A 12,775-nucleotide genomic window follows, 5' to 3' on the forward strand; every position below is an offset into this window, starting at 1 on the left:
CGAGGAAAACTTTCCGACCTTAGCCAGTTTTAATAAGTGATTATTAAGACATGTTTCCCTGAGCTCTGCGTCTCATGCATGCATTGGTAACCTCAGACGACGTATAACTCCTATCTTCTCCTGTAGAAACTAGGTCCCTGTGACGTCACGTGGAGTGGCATCGCATGGGCGCCAATCTGGCCCTTTTCAAATGAGGATAAAAATGGACCATTGCCATTCTTCTAAACCGGCATTTATAAAACGAAATAATTTGTATATTATGAATACACTAATGGTGGGTAACGAATCGCAATTATTGCCTTTTGTTTTCTTTGATGAAGGAAACTACCCTATTGGTATACACTAGGGTGCCCCCTGTTATCTAGGTGCAAACGGTACAAATTTTGTATGATTCCAGTCTCAGAGGCTATTTCTTAGGAGAGTAAATACTGGCACCAATTGCATAATTAAATAGATGGCTCCTGTACCATGTGATCATAAATATCTTTCGGCGAAATTGGCATTAGTGATGCTAAAACAAATTTACTCCCAAAAGAAAAATGTGCAGCACATAGAAGGCATCAGGATTCTGATCTACGTTTGTAAAATTCATGCATGAATGCATCAGCCCGAAAATACGCTGCCAGACTAATCTGAAGCATTCACAGAAAATACAACCGCTGCTAATGTGACTATAGTTATAGCATATTTTATAGTTCCATCACAACTGAATTCACGAATAACCACATACATAAAAAAAGCAAATGCATCATGTAACCTATACATATATAAGGCCTTCAGGCCTTGACAGCACACGCAGAGCTGCCATACATGATAGTTGAATGCCATTCTACAATGCTGTGTTACTGAAATCATACCGACCTTGAACATCACTTCTCTGATGATTAACAAGCATGAAGATTGTAATTACATAATTCTTGTGCAGTACATGTATACATAATATTAATATGGTACAATCCCGAAATATGTATGTATATAATAATAATAATAAATTTATTTCATGGGCTTAAGCCCTTTTACATTAGCACAAATTTAAAATTGCACAAAGTTGTCACAATAACATCAAGACAACACTACAAAACTGAAAAGGGTACCTTAGGAAATGCACCGCAAACAGTCCATCAAGAATTTTTTAAAAGAAACTTTTGACATTTGGAAAATATCAGCATCTACACATATGTTATTATAATCTCTCGCTATCCTGAACATAGGCAAAAAATAAATGTAATTGTAACTGCAGTGCGGGAGATAAAAAAGATTATGAGTTCTAGAGTGTAAGGCAGGAATTTTAATATTGATTAAACTTAGTAGATCCCGACATATAATTAGGTTATTTAGCAGGCCATACAAAAACAAAAGACCTAATTGTTTTCTTCTATTACATAAGGAACAGAGATTGAGTAGATTTAACAGTTCAACATATGATCCTCTTTCTCTTTCTAAGTTAAATCTAAAAGCAACAAGTCTTAAAAATATAAAAAAATTAAATAAAAATATATATAAATAGTATGCTAAAATCAGTGATACTAAAAGAATGATTTCACCGAGTCATTACGTATATGAGGAATTTCAATGTAGACTATTACTACGATAATGCATTCTCATAAAATAAAACTTATATTCGAGGTTGAAGAGATGAGAAACGCCTACCATGATAGAAAACTCAGAGAAACGTACGTAATATACCACTTAGGGTCATTTTAAGTTGATAGCAGACACACGATTCAAGTCCAAATCAGTCCACCAACAAAGTTCATCTAATTCTGCATTATAAAATCCTTACAGTATTAATGATAAATTCTTTGTTCTGCACCAGCAGGGACACACGCTCCGCTACCTCTGCTTACCATCATCCCATGTTACCATCCTTACCATTATAACCGATTACAACCCGCTATCCATCGCTACCGCCGCTGCCTACTCGTGCTACCCGTTGCCCCCGTTGCCGTTGCTCTCGCTAGTCCCTCTCGAAATCCTCGAAAGCGTCGATAATTCGATGGATCGAATTCTCGATGTATAGTGTGTTAACAGAAAATAGAGGCAAAGTATAAAATTATTGCAGGTAATAAATTAATTTTCGTGAATTTTGGTCTATTCTCCGTGCCAGATGTGATTTGTGGTGTAATCTTACTTATGTTATACCCTTCGAATGCGAAATGCAGTCTCAAACCATGTATCTTAGAGATGCCGAAGGCGGCAGATAAACACTTCAGTGTTCATAAAATCAATGAACTTAGTTTGTGAAATCGAAACGAAATATTCTGTAAGAAATGTCTTCTAACGCCTTATTCAGCGCCTTGGAGATATAATGCATCAGATAAAAGCTAAATACTGCAATTTTTATGTGATAAATGTTGGTGTATTCGCGTTTGAGTACTATCTTTTGGTGGACAAAGTTGGATCGTGAAATAAAGTACTGCGCCGTGGAAGTCAGTGACCAGTTAATTGAAGTTTTAATCAAAACTGTCCTCATATTTTTAGAAAATGATCAACTTTGAGGTGGGTGTCATACTGCCATCAGCTGGGTCAAGTGAGAGGCTGGACACTACTACACCAAAGCAGTATTGTAAAATATTGGTGAGTTAGTATCTTTGCTATTTCGTGGTACTTTTTTGATTTGAAGTTCTATGGTGATTATGTATCTACGCTCGGCTTATGTAGAGCAATATAAGAGTGTAAGGCATGCCTTTCAATTTCTTGTGTGACGGCTTTATGTGGTATTCAGTTAATGTCCTTATATTTTTCATTTCGTTTTTTTTGTGGAAATACTTATTTCTTTTCTCCAATGCATTCAATCTTTTCGTAGGTCCTTTGTAGCTTTCTTACTTGTATTATATTTTGAATGTGTTCATGGTGGGTATGATTATGTAATTTTATTCTGAGGAGGTTAATCTGGTAAATTTAATTCAGCCCTTTCTATTGTGTACAAAATTTGATATAATTTTCCTTACTTGGAGGGTGTTTACTAGTCCTAAATTCCTTAGTGTTTACTGTCTTCAGTTTTCCGCATTAGCGAACTCGACCTATGACCGATTTTACTCATAGATAGGTATCTTGAAAATAGGTACTAATTGTCGGTTGATAATATTATTCCGTGGTCACCAAACTCGTTGGGACTGAACTTAAAAGTAAATAAACTAAGCGGGCTAAGAGTTCATGAAAATACAGGCTTTGGTGGCATAAATTCCACATACCCTGAAAAGCTCATGTTATTTTACTTTAATTATAGTTAATTATTCTTTATTTTCATCAGTCCTCGAGAAAATCACTAATGATTTGGATCAGTTAAAACATTTCGTATCATTCCCTATGTTGGCTTATTCAGAAACTTTATTGCACAATTTTCAAAGAGAATTTTAGTGCATAACCGTTAGCGTGAAATTTCTGGGAATCAGTAGTTTTCAATGGTTTTAAGCCTTGCACTACACAGAATGCTGTAGTTTATTATTGATCTGTTTATAGTTTTTGATACATTGTGACTATACTGATGGTTGATTAGTCCACCACTGGGATAGTGTAAACAACTACTACTTAAGTGAACTTCTGGCGAATTACTAAGATTGTGTCAACAAATACTCAGTAATATAATCGCGCATAATGGCATTTGAATATCACACCCTGGTAAAAACTTTGAAGTCGAAACGAGATAATTTCAGTACTGCTCTAAAACTGTTTTAAAATGCAATTCATGCTATTTGAAAGTGTTTTTTTTTAACTTCTGCTTAAGATATAATATAGGGTTGTTCCCAAAGACCTGAATTTGCAATCCTCAAAAGAGTTCGGTCATTGGAAGAGAAAGATAAGTAACTGCTATGCAAAAATCCTTGGTGTTGAACCATTCTGTCATAAGTTTTAAATAATATGTAAACCTTTAAAAGTTTACTCCCTCTTTTAAAGGTTTACTCCCTCTTTTTATGAGTTGGTGACGACATTATAGTTGCGGTTCACAAACTCACTGTTTATTGAGAGTAGGAATCGCTTAAAGAGATTAAACAACAGCAAACCAGGTGAGGTTAATGCAAGGAACTTAGGAGTCACTGAAAAGCTGTGATCCATATGGGAGCTGGGAGCATATGATAGCATCAGCTGATATGTTTAATGGTTTGGCTAGTTGGTTGTGCTAATTGTAATTTTGTCAATTCGTAGCCTCCTGTCTTTTGAGTTGGAGGCTCAATTGCCATTGTTTCCTTGTTATCCTTTGCCAAAATTGTGTTATTAAGTCAGTAGGCAAATCAGTCCACAGAATGTCAACTGTCCAAAGTTAACTTCGAACAAAAAATATTAGGGGGTTATAAAATGCCATAAAAATCCAAGTGATGCTTATGTAAAATTCTTGTCAATTGCATATTTTACTGGCATATGCTTCTTGTACTCCCAAACTCCACTTTGCCCCTGCCCGGCTTCATTCCTAAATATATTGAGTTTATTTATTCAAGCTTCAATATCCCTTGTATAAGTAGAAGATAAATAATATTCATGTTAAATCTACCTTATTTGACCTAAGTACCATGGATTGAAAATGTGTGTGATAGGCAGGTTTAATGCAATGATATTACTACGGTAAGCTTATGGAAGTGGTATATTGGACAAAGTACCTCAAAATTACTATTGTAATCCAAGGGTAAGAATATGGCAAATGGCTATCATGCCAGTACAGATTCTTTGTATCATATAAAAAGAAAGCTCTGGACAGTGAATTTTATATCCTTGTCCCTAAACGTATTGAAAATATATGTAAGTAAATATGTATTTGAATGAAATATTTTTTATCTATAGATCTGTAATTTGTATTTTGTTTCAGAAATACATTTTAAAAATATTTTGTAACTTTAATATATTTGAATATATTATGTACTTTTAAAGTACATATATTCAAAATCAAAAGGCATTGTTTCAATTAATGAGCCATGGCCACCCTCAAACTCCCTAGACATTTGTTTGGCTGGCTACAAACGTGATGGATTTTTCACTCACATTTAATGTACTTAGCCACCTGTCAGACAATAATGGAATGAAGTAAGTTAGAGCTTTCACACTGGCTAGGGAAAAAAATGCATGGTAAATTTTCTGCCTACTGATGTTGTGCATCCATTCATTACCACTGGCACCAATGCGACGGCAATTTTACCATCACACTATGGGCAGGTAGCAAGAAAATGGTTGGAATATTAGAACCTGGTTGTTACAGGTATTCTGGTCCACCGGTTAGCTGTTCCTTTTTCTTAAAAACAGGTAGCCTTATTCATTATTGGGGAAAAAATGGGTATAATGGTAGGAACTGGTAAACCGATATTGCCCCCCTAAAGGTTATGAGCCACCTCAAGGGTTTTTTTTCCAAGTCGTTTTGAAGCATCCACATTGGGAATATGTGTTGAAATACTCATGTCTGTGTCTCCAATAGTTTGCTATTCTCAGTTGAAATATTCCTGTAATTGTAATAAGGTTCTGTTACTGATTGAAAAGTTCATTAGAAAAAATTGGTTCAGTTAACTAAACTGGTGCAGCAAATTATCAAACAGTTTACTTTCAGAACTGTGAACTGGTTCAGATTTTAAACTGAGTTTAGGTAGTCTTACAATACAAAATGGTGTATGTTAATTTTACTCAAATTTTTGCATAGCCTTGAATAAAACTAGCATTTTACCCCTCACATGAATTTGCAAATTTGGTTATAATGATTGTGTTTTGGAGTGGCTGAGGTGCTGCAGTTATTTTTTGGCAATATCTTTAAATCGAGGCCTTTCTTGGTAAATTTGTTTCAGTCACCTGATTATTTAAATCTTTAGCTTTGTGTTTTTCTGTCAGCTTTACTTTAGAGGTTTTGTTCATGGTTAGATTTTCAAGTAAATTTTATAATTTCCTATGCATTGCATTTCAAAAATATTTTTTTTTGTTAAGAATAGGTAAAAAGTCCATTTTATTTTATACCAATTGTCTTGTTATAGTATTTATCTGTTACACAAATTCATATGTAAGACGTCATAAGATATGTAAGAAGTTTTCTATTAAAAATGCTACATGCTATACTCAATTTACACAACGTTCAAAAACTTGAGTTCTTGCATGGTAATAATTAGGAACAGATGAAAATGGTCAGAAATGTCATGAAACTGATACTATTCTGGTTTTAGGTATTGATTTTGGCTACCTTTGAACTAAAATGGAGGATGCTGATAGATTTTTGGAACTTCAGAGGCTGTAAATATAATAAAAAAGCAGCCAGTCCCTTAAGTTGTTGTTTATTAGTTTCAGCGAGTGACCATGGTTTGTCTATGGGTGCTGGGAAATCATTAATGTATATTATTACAGAAAGGTCTTTTTCTGTCATTCTGTATATGGTCCGTTAATACTGCTCCTCATTTTTTGAAATCTATACTTCAATAAAGGTTTATAAACCCGTAAAATCCATTACTATACTAAAGAAAAGTAACATAAGCAGGCAAAATTATTTAAGATAAAATATTAGAAGTTTGAGACCTTCTGAAACATTTTTTGTAGGAAAACAAGTATAAATAAAAGTACTTGATGATACACCTTCTTCTCTCTTTTAAACCCAGTTGCACCGTTTCATTAACATACTCATTCCCTGATATGGTGAAAGTGTAAAATTTTCACATTATTATCCAATATTTATAGGTCCTGCCTTGCAACAGGCAGGGCACTTGATGATACTGAATCAACAGAAAGTTTTATGTTTCTTTTTACGTGCTACTTATTGACGGTTAACCCTTACACTGCTATGAACGTACCTGGTATGCTCCTAGGCAGGCTGCTGCACGGCTTTTTTTCTTCCTCCCTCCATGTGCTCAGCAATTTCGCCAAAGCACTTCGAAGGTTCCCTAATCCGGGACCCTTTCCTCGACGAGCTTACCCTCGCTGGCCCGTATCTTGGACCCTCTGAGCGTGGGGCCTCCCCGAAAAGTGATTGCTATGACTGCAATTTGAAAATCAACCAATCAATTTGATCATCAAAAAATGATTGTTTGCATCGCACTCCTGCCAATCAGGCAATCAAGTACGCCTTTGAACCGTGTTTCTGCAATGAGAAATAACGATTTTGTTAACTTTGCTAAAATGTCCATTTTCCGGTGGTCCGCAGCCACGGTTTTAGCAAAGTTAATAAAATCGTTATTTTTCATCACAGAAAAACAGTTCTAAAGACTTACTTGGTTGCTTGATTGGCAGGAGTGCGATGCAAACAATCATTTTTTGATGATCAAATTGATTGGTTGATTTTCAAATTGCAGTCATAGCGATCACTTTTCGGGAGGGAGGCCCCACGCCCGGAGGGTACAAGATACGGGCCAGCAAGGGTGAGCTCATCGAGGAAAGGGTTCTGGATTAGCCACCCTATGGAGGGTGTACCACGCCCATCCTGGAAGTACCTGCTCCATGGCCCAACGGAATGCATTTAACATTTTCGCCACATATGAGGAGAAGGTTTTTGGACATTGAACAGCAGTGAAAGGATTAAATTCTAACAACATGTGTCTCAAAATTTGGACGATTTGAGACAGGTGTCTCAAACATAGTATAATGACATTTAAAAAATTAAATTCAAGCAAAACAACTCTTTGTTTGCAAATGTATACTTCTTTTTCATATGAAAGTATACCGGGACTAGCCACGGTGATAACTTTTTACGGAGTCACCCGCAATGCACAAATAGTGCGAAAAATCCACAGAGGAAAAATCATTCGCCTTGACCGGGATTCGAACCCGGATCCCTCGATTTCTGGCCGAGTGCTTTAGCCAGTTAAGCTACCGAGGCGTCATTCTCCCCTGTGGAAATTTGTGGACTATACCGGACAAGGTGGTATGGACTGCTGAGCATATGATGCGACTAGCAGTCCAGGTCGTGCGCATGGCGCCACAGCCGGAGAGCAAAGCCCGAACTTTGAACACTAGAGGTGTTCGCTCTGGACTTATGAAAGTATACCGGGACTAGCCACGGTGATAACTTTTTACGGAGTCACCCGCAATGCACAAATAGTGCGAAAATTTCCACAGGGGAGAATGACGCCTCGGTAGCTTAACTGGCTAAAGCACTCGGCCGGAAATCGAGGGATCCGGGTTCGAATCCCGGTCAAGGCGAATGATTTTTCCTCTGTGGATTTTTCGCGCTTCTTTTTCAGTTTAATGAATTTTTGGTTTTTAATTTCAGTGCGCAATTAAAAATATAAACCGTTTCTTTTGCTCTCCCGAAAAGTTGCTATTTTTGAGATACGTGTTGTTAGAACTTAGCCATCATTATGTTTCTTTTCACTTTTCTCGGAAACAATTCACATTTACAATCTTTAGCTTGACATGGACAGCTTTTTTTTCGTAGGAGCATGTGATCGAAATGAAATACAACTGTATGAGAATTACACAGGACTGCATGAAACAAGTGAATTTTTACACAGTTATGTGCTAATTTATATACACCAAGAATGAAGTTCTGTATATAAACTATGAAATTTATTATAAATTCACCCACCATGTTTTTGATAGCTGTTCATAAATCAAGCTACTCTAGACACTTTCAGCAACCTTTGGGAGTATTGGACGCAATTTTGATAATATATAACCATTTTTCCTTCCAGTATTCCACTTACACCATTTTTCCTTTACCATTTTTTGCATGAACATTTCTGATAGGGACATAACATAAATCTCTTATGCATTTCATGCATTACAGGAGTAAACAAGAAATAAGTGAAAACTGAAATATTTGCTATGCTGCCTTACGGGCTCTCAGCCACCAAATCATCATGTATCAAGATTATCCCTTTTCCTCAAAACTTAGTGCTTTTCAATGAAATGGTAGTTCTAAAAATATACAAATCTAATTTTGTAATACAAATTTGAAACCTAGTTCACATTTAATAACTTCCAGTGGAGTAACATGGTTCATTACATTGTCACTTTCATTCCAATCCATTTCTTGCATTGAACATTTTGAAATTGCAATTGTAATTTTGTGTTTTAGATACAAATTTCTAGAGTAATTTAAATTTTCCATTTGAAATCAAATTTTTAGGAGTCTTAAGGGAAATGCCAAATTATTTCACTTGAAAGTGACATCTGCGTGTTGGGATCAGTCAGGATATACCAAATATTAAGTTGTGTGGAATGAGTATAGAATATATGTACGAAGTAAAATATTTTTTTAGCCACAAATTGTATGTCCCATAAAGTGCATTCATAAACCATTTAAGATATAAGCTGCCTAGCGTGATCATTCTTTTTATGCTGTTTTGTTGTTGCATTTTCAGGGCAAGCCTCTTTTTCTCTATGCCTTGGAAGAATTTGATAGAATACCCTGGATTAAAAGTATGGTGTTGGTTGCTGATAGTGTAGAGCGTGCCCGTGGTCTTCTTGATGAATGTGGTTCAGTTGGGCGAAAAGTAGCTGTTGTTCAAGGAGAAACATCACGGCACCGCTCCATTCGTGCTGGCCTACTTGCACTGCAGAAAAGTGGTTAGTAAGATTATACATTTTTTATTACAATGACTTATTGGCTTACCCATTCTAAAATCACAAGAAATAATTGCTTGACATTACAAATGAGAGCTGAGGTAGCTTTAGAAATGATTCATAAGGTAACAAAAGAGATGGTTGAAATTATTTCTACTTTTGAAAAGTCATTTTATATTACAAAAACATCTTAGTTTACTTAATATCATTTGTTAAAGTCAAACCAATGTCCAAAATGATATGTCAATTTTCATTGTATGTACTCATTAAATTGGTTAATGAAAGCTAACTCTCGAAAATGAGCAATGTACACTCTAACATGAAGAAGCAGAACAGAAAACCAAAGCTAAGAACTGAACTGAATCCGAAGATAAATTTATCCAACCCATACCTAAACATAATAAATATTTGCAGCTAGGTTCCAAGGATGCTAGAAATCATCAAGCTTGTTATGGGAAGGTCCTTTGGTGAAAAAGTGATACAGAGGTACTACTTTGCACTTGTCGTGCCATACCTTGAATATCAGTGAATCATATGGTGTGTGGTACAGAAAGATTAGATCCGTGAAATGAATAAAATGCAAAGGAAAGGGACACAATCCATCAAACTCTGCAGTGAGAAATTGTATACATGCAAGCATGCACATTATGTTGGGAGCAGCTGGTGACTCAGAGGCTATGTGCTAGGCTATTATTGCTTGAGTAATGAAGAACGGATATCTTTCAGTGAGACATAGAGATCGTCATCTTAGAACCGCAACATATTTTCAGTTCCAACAGAAACTATAAAATAAGAGAGATGCTTTGCTAAACATATATATGAGGTCTTCCCCTCAAACAAAACCGTTACTTAAGTCAAACTTAATGAAATGTCTTGCTGTGAGCATCTATTTTTTTTCATCAGTCCTAAAACTTTGTGTCCCATGCCTGAGGTCGGCTGTATGTGCATAGATGTATACCATGCCATTTTGTATGTTTATTTTAAAGTCTCCTGAATATGAAATGACCAGGATTACATATACTATCATGTACCTATATATGCAAATTCTTACTCGTGTATGTAAATTTTTGATGGCATCCTTGATCAGATGTTTTTTAAATATATTTATGCCTGTTCTTATCATTAAGTCTGACATTTACTTCGTACACATAGATTTAATCTTTAGTTAGAATGATGTTCTAAATAATATACTTCTATTTTCATAAACTTTGAGAACCAACAACCAGAGTTGTGGTGGTGCATGATGCTGTGCGACCAATGGTTCCAGCTGGTCTCCTCGAACAACTGGTTTTGGCTGCTGAGAGGTGTGGAGCTGCCGGAGCAACACGACCTCTTGTATCTACGATTGTTGCTTCAACTGGACCTGAAGGTCTTTTAGATCATTGCTTGGATCGATCCACTCATATTTCTAGTGAAACTCCCCAAGCATTCCGTTTGGATACCTTATGTGCTGCTTATAGTAAGGTTTGTGTTTATCCTTTTTTCCACTTCAGATAGAGAGTTGATGTTCAGGGTCCATTATAAAAGTAATGAGCATTTTCTAGGAAATATATATTTATTGATCCTACTGGTACAAATGCTTAAGATTCTTAAAATTCTCTCCCTCAGCATTAATGTACTTGCATAGACATGTCTGCAGTACCTGGAAGGCACCCCAAAACTCCTCAATGGGAATGTCTCTTAGGAACATTGTAACATGCTTTTGAAGTTTAACACGGACTCCCAATGCATTCCATTCAGTTCTCTTTTCAGTTGAGGAAACAAAAAAAGTCTCACGAAGCTAAGTCAGTGCTTAAAGGGAGCTGGGGGACCACTGGGGTGTTTTTCCAGGTGTTGCTATGGGTCAGGAAATTGGTAATGATGAAGGACTTGTAGCTTGGGGAATTTCCATGGTGGAGCCTGACAGTGTCTTTGATGTCATCCCTCGCATGGGCGACTCAGCACGCCACAGCATTTCAATCTCTGGAGCACCTACTGCTAAAAGGCTGAATTCACAATTTCTCCCTGCGATGCAAACTCAAAATAGACGATTCCTCTGTTGTTTAAAAAGACAATGAGCATCATTTTGATGCAAGGCTTGCTCATTTGCAAGTTCTTGGGGCAGGGGGATGATTTTGTGTGCCACTCGTGTCTCTGCCTTTTTGATTTTGGATCATATTTGAACATCCAGGATTCGTCTCTGGATAAGACAGAGTTCAGGAAGTCCGGCTCATTTTGAATCAAATCAAACAATTCTGGACAGTGTGTGTCATCCTTTTAAGTCCTGTGATACAAAGTTGGAAGACACACTTCACACTGAGGCACATCTTTTCGTTCAGGCTGCTCAGAGAAAACTGGCAACCAGCTGCGTTGGAAGGGCAGACCCCTCACCACATTTCCCGGCCCGTTTTACCATTGCCATGGACAGTCAAGTCATAGTAAAATCATGTGCATTGCTTTCATAATCAGCGGTATAGAGTGACAAATTAGGGTTTTTCACTCTGGCAGTGGCTTAGTAAGCACAACCTCCTCTGCATGTGCCACAGTGTGGACAAGTGACGTCAACACCTTGTTTTGTGAAACCTATCCCGAAGTTCGCTCAGAGGAAATCGCTTGGTGGTGTGACTGGCTAGCATGCCTAACCGGCTATTGGGAAATCCGGGTTCAAATCCCGGCTAAGTCAAATATTTTTTCATGGCGAACTCCATCCTTAGTGTATTTAACTTTGCACCCGTGTGCGTTACTGCATACAAAGTCATTTGTTTCAGTTAGGGTTCTTAAGTATCTTCCATGTATGTATAATAAGTCACTCTCTCACTCGGCAGTCAAGCTTGAAAGGCAGTTGGCAAACAAATGCTCTCTGTGCCCATACCACTGGGAAGATGACCCTCATGGTCCACCGAGTTGGCCTTATTCTGTAGGTGAAGTACTGCCTTAACAGGTCACAGTTTTTATACATATCGTAAAATTCCGATTTTGATCATCCTTACTGGTTTCAGAGATTACTTTGTTTTTCTAATTGTTTAATATTTAACAAATTATTGAAAATTTAATATTTGAAGTCTACCTATCAACAATAGTTCAACTCTTATTAATTGAAAAGTATGTGGTTTTATAAAATAAAACAGTGTGGAGTTATCTGTCACCAAATTAGTCTTATTACTGTTAAATTATGATTATTTTGAGATCTTATTTCAATTTTAATTCAAAAACATAAATAATTAGTCCATCTCAAGACTATATAATCTATATAATATATATACTATATAATCATTTTCTTCAAATTTGTAACTCTCAATTTCCTCTTCATTCACTACCAGAGTACATTCACAACCCC

The 12,775-nt window shown here is 36.5% G+C and overlaps 1 protein-coding gene across 2 annotated transcripts in view; it reads left to right on the top strand.

Annotated features, from left to right (window-relative positions):
- The first annotated feature begins 1,977 nt into the window (after positions 1–1,977).
- LOC124159839 (D-ribitol-5-phosphate cytidylyltransferase-like) overlaps positions 1,978–12,775 on the top strand; it is a 29,883-nt gene continuing 19,085 nt past the window's right edge. Inside the window, exons 1-4 of one of the 2 annotated variants that reach the window (XM_046535748.1) lie at positions 1,978–2,062; positions 2,482–2,577; positions 9,258–9,462; positions 10,673–10,923. In XM_046535748.1, the coding sequence (XP_046391704.1) occupies positions 2,485–2,577; positions 9,258–9,462; positions 10,673–10,923 (549 nt within the window). In that variant the 5' untranslated portion in view covers positions 1,978–2,062; positions 2,482–2,484. The other variant, XM_046535743.1, reaches the window with a different exon arrangement.

This window comes from Ischnura elegans, chromosome 1, assembly GCF_921293095.1.
Source record: "Ischnura elegans chromosome 1, ioIscEleg1.1, whole genome shotgun sequence".
Taxonomy (NCBI): Eukaryota; Metazoa; Arthropoda; class Insecta; order Odonata; family Coenagrionidae; genus Ischnura; species Ischnura elegans.